The sequence below is a fragment of the Cryptomeria japonica genome, chromosome 6 (genome assembly GCF_030272615.1).
Source record: "Cryptomeria japonica chromosome 6, Sugi_1.0, whole genome shotgun sequence".
Taxonomy (NCBI): domain Eukaryota; kingdom Viridiplantae; phylum Streptophyta; class Pinopsida; order Cupressales; family Cupressaceae; genus Cryptomeria; species Cryptomeria japonica.
The window spans coordinates 516,855,048-516,863,618 of NC_081410.1; the positions used below are offsets into that span (position 1 = coordinate 516,855,048).

Here is an 8,571-nt window from a genome sequence, read left to right on the forward strand (position 1 = left end):
GCAGAAGAATCAGTAAATCACCTATTATTCAAATGTAAATTTGCTAGGAAATGTTGGTATTGGTTATAGGAACAACTTCAAAATTATATGGCACATAACGATTCATTAAAAGAATTTATCCAAGCCTAGCCAACAAGAGGTAGATCCTCCAAATGGGGTAGTATGTGGATAGTGTCTCCTTCTTTATTAGTATGGCATATGTGGAAGGAGAGAAACAAAAGGATATTTAGGGAAAAAGAGATGGAGCTCAACACTCTTATCATCAAAATTCAAGGGGCCATTGAAGAAACAATAAATGGTAAGATATGTGGCAGCAAATACAAATACTACTCAAAATGGGACAGGGATATGGAGCAGGTGTGGAAATTGAAACAACGCAGCACCCATATCCAAGGAACTAAGTCTATAGAATGTAAGAGGGTGAAGTGGAACCCTCCCCCCATGTGGATGGAAAAAAATGAACTTTGATGGGGCTAGCAAAGGAAACCCGGGTTTGTTAGGGTATGGAGCGGTCATTAGAGGTGAGATAGGAGAATTTTTAGAGGTTGTAAATGGGCAAGCTGGATATGTATCCAATAATATAGCAGAAATAGCCACCCTTGAGGAAGGACTCAAATGGGCTATAGATAATGGATTATCTAAAGTGGTCATTAATGGAATCATTAACAAACATTTTTTGAATTGGCGGTTGAATTCCTGGATCCCAAGAATTTATGACCATTTGTATAAACTAGAGGATTTTCAGATCCAGCATGTATATCGAGAAGGCAACCAAGTTGTGGATCTCTTAGCAAATCACAGGATAAATAATGTTCAACCATCTGTCTTTTCGAATGCAAATACAGTCAACAGAGAAATCTTGCAGAGATTGCAAGAGGACGCCGCTCATATCCCTAAGTTTGGAATTGGCTGAATGAGTATTGGAATGACGGTAAAGGATAAGAGAAGGTATGCTCTTATCAGGAGGTTCACAAGAAAGGGCAGATTCCCCCTCGGTTTTGACAGACAACAAATGACTGGGAAGTCTCTAGAGCTACCCATTCATCAATTATAGAAGTGTAGCCTTGAAGAAAATCATACTCAAACAAAATGGTTCACAGGTTTGAATTAAGTTGCATGTGCCGAGAGGAGACATTGGGAGAGCAATGCGAACGATTTTTTGATATATATATCGATGGTCAAACTATGATTCAGGGGATCTTAGAGGATGCATTCAGCGAAGATAGGCATTGGTGTGATGGTTTTATATATGAGATAATCCTGTGTCTGCTGGTGGACGTATTACCATCAAAGGAAGTGTGCATGGAGATGCTGGAGGGATTTGTACGGGAAGAAGATGTTGAAACCATAGGAGGAGCGGTGCTGGAAGTGGAAGAGGAATGGGCCAACATCCTTGGGTCGTACTTCAATCCCCTTGCTTTTCTCTCAGATAAGGAGTGTTTGGATCCTGAAGATGAAGTTCATGTTGCAACCGAAGCCCTCAGAAATGAGAAAGGAGGAGTTCATGGTGGAGGCATGGGAGGTGTACAGAGTTGGTGTCAAGAATGCCGATATGGAGCCCTTCAGAAGAATGATGCTCCATGAGTACGGTTGGATATCCAAAGAAAATGTGGATAAGGTGGTAACTATAGGCCTGCAGGTGGCTACGATCCTCAGGTTAATGTAACCAAGATTAGAGATAGGTTTGAAAAGAAGGAAGGCTATTTTGGCTATATGTAAGCTTTTTCTTTCGTTTAAATATAGGGCGATATCCCCATCTTGATAGCACTTGTGGATTAAAAAAAAAGATATATATATATATATATATATTTGTATATGTATATATGTGTATATATGTATACATACATATATATACATATGTATATATATATGTATGTATACATATATACACATATATACATATACATACATATATATACATATATATATATAGATATATATATATGTATATGTATATATATATATACATATATATGTATATATGTATATATATATATACATATATATGTATATATGTATATATGTATATATGTATGTTTCTATATGTTTATTTAAATGAATATAATGTTTCTCTAACTTTTCAATATGCAGGGATGTCATAAAATACTGACTGTCAAGGAAGTAAACCAGCAACATGCAGTTAAATATTTCCTTTCCAATAGTTTTAAAGTATAGATTATTTAAATATGTATTTGTCCCCTTTTTTTATACAAGGGATTTAAAACTAACTGGTTTTCTTTTTGTTTTAAATCTATCTGAATTTCTAGATTTCTCTTCTATGTCTAAATCTGTATTTTTTTTTAATCACATAAAAACAGATTTTCTAAAACTAACCGATTTAAATGAGTGTATTTCTTTTCTTCTTTTTTTTTTACTGTTATATGGTTAACTATAAAAAAAAGATTAATTTATCTACCTTGTTTTCTGCATTTTATTTTGAAACAAATTACAGAAATAAATAAATTATAGTAGCATTAATATAGTTTAGAAATCTCTTAAAAACGTTAAAAATGCAAAACTGTTATTCTTCTAATATCTATTATGCATATTTGTATTTGGAAATAAATAAATAACTAGGACTAAATGTTTATTTCTAGCTTACTAACATTCATGCTTTTCTACTTCATTTATTTCTATTATTTTCAATAAGCATAAAGAGATAGAATGCCCTTTTTTATCAAGAAATAAAAGCAATAGATTTTAACTCAAACTATAGAAAAGTTAATCCATAAATATATATTTCATTTTGCAATAACAACATAATAAAATAATGCATTTCTTAAAAGAATACTTTAAATACAATATGTCAACTTTGCAAATAGGTGAAATACCCAACTTAACCTCTCATTTCTAATAAATGAGGACTTAAATAAATAAATATATTATTCTTTTACAACTCAAATAAGTAATATTATAGCAACTTCTAGCTTTCCTTTTTCTTCTTTTTCAAGCAAATCTACAATACAAAATCTTAAGGTTGTGACCATGGAGGGCTCACCTCCCAACCTAGGCTTACTAGAAGCCACCCCCGAGCTTGGAGAACCAATACCTAGATGGGTTAAACTCAAGCAATACAAAAAAAAGCATGGAAAACTCACAACAAACATGTTCCCATCCCAAGGCTAAACATCATCACATAATGTGATTTTTACATGGGTGGAAGTGGACTAAGTACCTTGAGGAGAAACTGCAAAATAGTAGATCACAAGCAATCTCATGGCAACCAAGAACACATCACAAGTCCAACTTGAGCCAACATTCTTATGACCCCAAAGGCATACAAGCCACAATATCTCCCCTTATGATCCCCAAGTGCATAAACAAAAACTATGCAGCAAGGGTCACATAAACAAACCCTTGAGATCACTCTCTCCCAAAGAGAGCCTCTCACTCTAAGGTTTTCAAAAAACCTTCCACCCCCAAGGCCACTCTACCCTCCCAAGGGTGAGATGGCCTTGGATACTCCCAGAACACAAGTAAATTCATAACCAAAAACAAGTGAAAGATCACATATATATCTTCACAAATAAAACACAAGGGAAGAAAACAACTACATTCAAGCAATCTTTCAAATACAAAGTTTCAACATACAAAGTAAGAGATTGAACCAACCTTGAATCTGCCAAGGGTTTATAAGGGATAGTTTGGAGACGAGCCGCCAAAATCCACACTGCTTTCCTTCAACACTTAGCCAAAAATTCTATCCTAAACCTACTTCCAAAATTTCAAGAACTCGTCTTCAAAGATGGAGAGTGGGTGATTAACTTCCTAAGTCTCAATCCCTTGCCTAAGAAGGCTTCTCTCACTCTTTCCAACCTCTTGGATAGAGTGAGAGCTCACATTGGTTTGTCTTCCCAAATCCTTACACACTCCCTAACCAAGGAACCTCAAAAAGGGAAATGGAATGGGGAAAAGGAATGACACATACCAAGAAGGTTATCTAACCAAGGAAGGCTCTCCTAAAAAAAAAATTAGTCCAACTTGGAAAAATCACTTTTTGGGGAGGTTAAACAAGTCTGAGGGAGTGGACACATGGCCAAATTTAGCCTTCATCCATAGGTACACCATATGGCCCACAAAAAATGCTCCTAAACTGACTCTAGGAGTTGGTTTAACCCTTTGAAAGTCCACCCAAAGCTTACCTACAGGTCAACTCTGAGTTGACCCTCCTAATGGCTCACTATCTTAGGTTTACCTGGGACCTTCAAGGATAATTGGAAATATAACATTGGTAAAATAAATTCTCAAAAAGAGGCATGACAATGCCAACTCAACATACAATAGATGTGTCAAGTGACACTACAAAAAGAATTCCACATCACAAATACACACATGGCAATTATCCCTATTGAAATTTATAAATTAAACAAATTACCAAATTGAACACTCATGCAAGCATAACATTTATAAATTAAAATAGGTTTACAAATGAGGGGTTGTCTCTCCAGATAGACAACCCCTGGCTTCACAATCGCACATAGACCTAGGTTTGATTCTCCATATTGTTTCCATGGTCACATGGATAATTTTCCTGCACATCTCAATTACACATTAGTAATTCCCAAATAACCACATATAAATGTAACATATAAAAAGGAATATAATTTAATCACTCCGCATATAATTGCCATCATACAAATCAATTTACCATATATCCAATGCAATACACATAAAGCAATTCACCTAACGACATTATCATAATCCTCATAAATTTCAACCATTCATAAGACATGCATCATATTTCTAACATCATAATAAAGTTCTGTAAATTCAGATACAGCTGACATATGTCAAATCAAGATTATCGAATTAGTGGATTATATCAGATTTCAAATCCATAACACATTAGAATGTACACCGCAAGGTGAAATGAGTCTATAACTTGGTTCAATTACTTTTCACACCAATCTATACATCTAACATAGCCCATCCTATTGAATTATAACATTTATTAATAGGGTTAACCATGTTCAACTAAGTTAATCAGAGCTTGATTGGGGAGGGGCCCTACATTTTGCAACACTTGATCAAATGGATTTCTGTTGGTTAGTAGTCTTCTCTTTTTCACTAGATATCACACTATCGGTTATCAGATTGCCCCCTCTAATTCTTGGCCTCTCTTCTCTCTCTCTCTCATACCCTCACAACACACTATGTCACACTTAGATTCCTTCTTTATCAATCACACCTCATCGGTTAGCTTAACTATTAAACCTGCAACAAATTACTGGTACATTGTCTTTGTCGGTTAAACCCTCTCACCTATTTTCCTCCTAATCTCACTCAACAACTTTCTTAGAATAAATTTTAAGGAAGATGATCTGTTTCTTTTCTCAAGCTCTCTTTAATCTTGCTCTTCACATAAAGCATCATACCTTTTTGTCTCAAGTTCACATATTTATAATCTTGGATTCCTGCCAAAAATGCATTCAAACAATGTTGTACTAGGTTTTGCCTTCTCCAATTCAAACCTAGTCAGATTTGATTCGATCCACTTTTCCAAGATATGATATTCATGACATCGATCAACACAAGAAAAGCTTTGAATACCAATGTGCCTTTTCTAAATCTGGAGGTCTGCATAATGCCTTTTTGCTTTTCTCTATCATACGCCATTAATGGCTTTGTTGTTTCCTTTAGCAAATGGGTATGGAGATCAAATCTTCTTGAAGGATTGGTTTGGTCATTTTCTAGCTTGCCTTCCTCAAACCACAATCCTCTAGAATCCTCCATGACTTGCGAGTTCCTCATAAAATTCAACTTGCTTCCTGATTTGTTACATTGATGCACACTCCACCAACCTGTGCAATATCATAGCCTGGCATCCAATTGTCATGCTTGTCAACATCCACCTCTACTTGGATTTCACTATCAGTTTGACATTATTTGTTGAGAAAGGTTGACTACCAGTATGACCAACAAATATCCTCTTTACTGGTAGTATATCCTCTTGATGATTCATCTCACCTCCTGGTATGTCTTCATGCCATCCTCTTTGTTCTGCTCACCGAGTGTTGTGCCTTCATAAAAAACAAACAACCAACCTTCATCCCGATTTGTGCCTTACCGGTAAGCTTGCTAATTGATGGATGACACAATTCATGTGTACTGGTAGTCTTTCTACTATCCTCTTACTCATATGTCTTACTCTTCTTATCCTGGTCACCACTTCTTACTTATGTGTGACCTTGCCAATATCGGTCGCCACTTCTTACTTACCAGTGACCTTTTCCAACTAGTTGACATCAATGAAAACTTAATTACAATAACGCCAATAATATTAAATATCCAAAAACCTTCTCAAAATATGCCAATGAAAACATTGATCATTATGTCAGATATCCTACTTCCTTACCGGACCTCACCGGACTCAATCAATCTTCACTCACTCTTCTGAAATGATGAAAACATGAACTACAGATGCAAATTTTGATATATGTTTCTATTAATGACAACGTATCAACAACCTATAGTGTCTCTTACCAAAAATTCTACTAAAAGAAAGGGCTACCTATGCTATAATAAGAGATTGAGAAAGATAGTTGAGAGTGCAAATGCAAAGGTTGATGAAGGAAAGAAAAAACAACCCAGATCCTCTGGATATGATTTAGATGATCAAAATGACAGCTCAGATAAAGGGAAGCAAGATTAAACTCAAAACCATGTGTATATCATTTTGGAACAAGGAACACATGTAGTTGTTTAAGAAAGAACACAAGAAGTTGAAGTTCAAGAAAATCCTAAAACTCTCAGGTATGTAAGGTTGAATCATTTTGAAAATCAGATCATAGGAGATAGAAATAAAAGTATTCAAATAAGAAGAAGATTTGGTGAAGATAAAGTTGATTATTGTTTGATTTCATAGATTGAACCTAAGGATGTGAATGAAGCACGTAAAGATAAACATTGGATAAAAGAAATGGAAGAAGAATTGATGTAGATTGAAAAGAATAATACATGGGATCTTGTTCCCAGACCTAAGAACAAAATTGTAAACCAAATGGGTCTTTTGGAACAAACTGAATGAGCAAGGTGAAGTTGTACAAAACAAAATAAGGCTTGTTTGTAAAGGATATGCTAGGTTTGATAAGTACTTTGTGAAGGTATGATGTAACAAAGATACTATTGATAGTGATCTGTGCTGGCATTTGTGCAGAGTATGTTGACATGATGAAACTATGTTGTCATTGATGTCAATATGCTGGAGAGTGAATCGGCAATATGTTGAAATGTGAACCGGTACAATGTGGTTAACTGGTATATGTGCAAAGAAGTGAACGGGTATATTGAAGACTAAATAGTTGGCAAAGAGAACTAGTATGATGAAATGTGAACCAACATATGAAATGTTTTCTATGAAGACTTAATATGGTATGACTATTGGTTGGTAGTCTTAGCTTAAGGGATTCCGGTTGAAGTGTTCCAAGCTTGTGTGATTCAACCCATGACATCATGTGATGAGTTAAAATTGTAATAAGGATCAAATCATGGTGCCATGTTAGCTTTGTGCATGTAAAGGATCTTGCATAAAGGAGATTGATCCTATCTACCTCAAGAATGTGCGAAGTCCCTATAAACGGTGGAGAACATGTGATGGGTTATAGCTTCCATGAAGCGGTGAAGAACGAGTGATGGAGAATGTTTCAAGATCTATTCAAGACCATTGCATTCAAATGCAAAGTGTTCAATGGCCAAGATTGAACTACTTTAATTGTTTAACCTAAATTTTTAGGGTTTAGGGTTTATGCTACCGACCTATCTATTTCCTATAAGGTCGATGTTGTGCTTTATGCTGAGGTTGTTGGCAAATGGTGTGTGTGTATCTAAGTGTAGAGATATGTGATTCTTTCCAGACTAGATAAGATAAGAGGATTGATTCCTACATAGCGTGTGTGCAGAAGGAAGGAACTTAAGTGGATTTGCATTAGGCATTGAGTGCTATTATCAGATCATTTTAAGAGCTGTTGATCTTTAACCACTTCAACAGTTGGATAATCCCTTAACCAGGTAGCTTTAATCATCTTGTTGTAAATCCTTTAACAGGGTGATTCAAACTCATTGAGTTCTTGAAATCCTCTAGCAAGGTAACCTCTAACAGGGTTTAACCCTTAACCGGGTATTTAGCCATCCCTTAACTGGGTGATCTCTAACAAGATTGGTTCCTAGTAGAACCTATTGTAACAGTCTTTAACCAAACTAGGCTCCTAAAAGAGAAGACTTCTAAAGAGTTCAAAAAGCAGCTTGTGGGTATTCATTCCCACCGTGGTTTTTCCCAGTTGGGTTTCCACGTGAAAAATCTGTGTATCATGTGTAGTATTTTTCTTGTGATGATTTAAGTAATTTGTGTCTGATGGTAAATCATATCGAGCTAGTTGTTATTTCATTTCCGATGATAGATTGCCTATTCATGCATAAAGGGGAAATGAAAGTGTAGCATTAAGTTGAGTGGAAAGCTAAGTGATTTACCGATTAATGCTTGTCATAGTCATTTTTGGCTTTACCGGTTGCACTCTATTTTAGACTAGTGTTATTGTCTATTAGACATTAGCAGTGTTTGCAGTCAAACTGGTT

At 35.5% G+C, this 8,571-nt stretch overlaps 1 protein-coding gene across 1 annotated transcript; it reads left to right on the forward strand.

Annotated features, from left to right (window-relative positions):
- The first annotated feature begins 457 nt into the window (after positions 1 to 457).
- On the forward strand, positions 458 to 913 carry LOC131067881 (uncharacterized). The gene has a single exon (XM_058003048.2). The coding sequence runs from the start codon at positions 458 to 460 to the stop codon at positions 911 to 913; it is 456 nt and encodes a 151-aa protein (XP_057859031.2).
- The last annotated feature ends 7,658 nt before the right edge of the window (positions 914 to 8,571 follow it).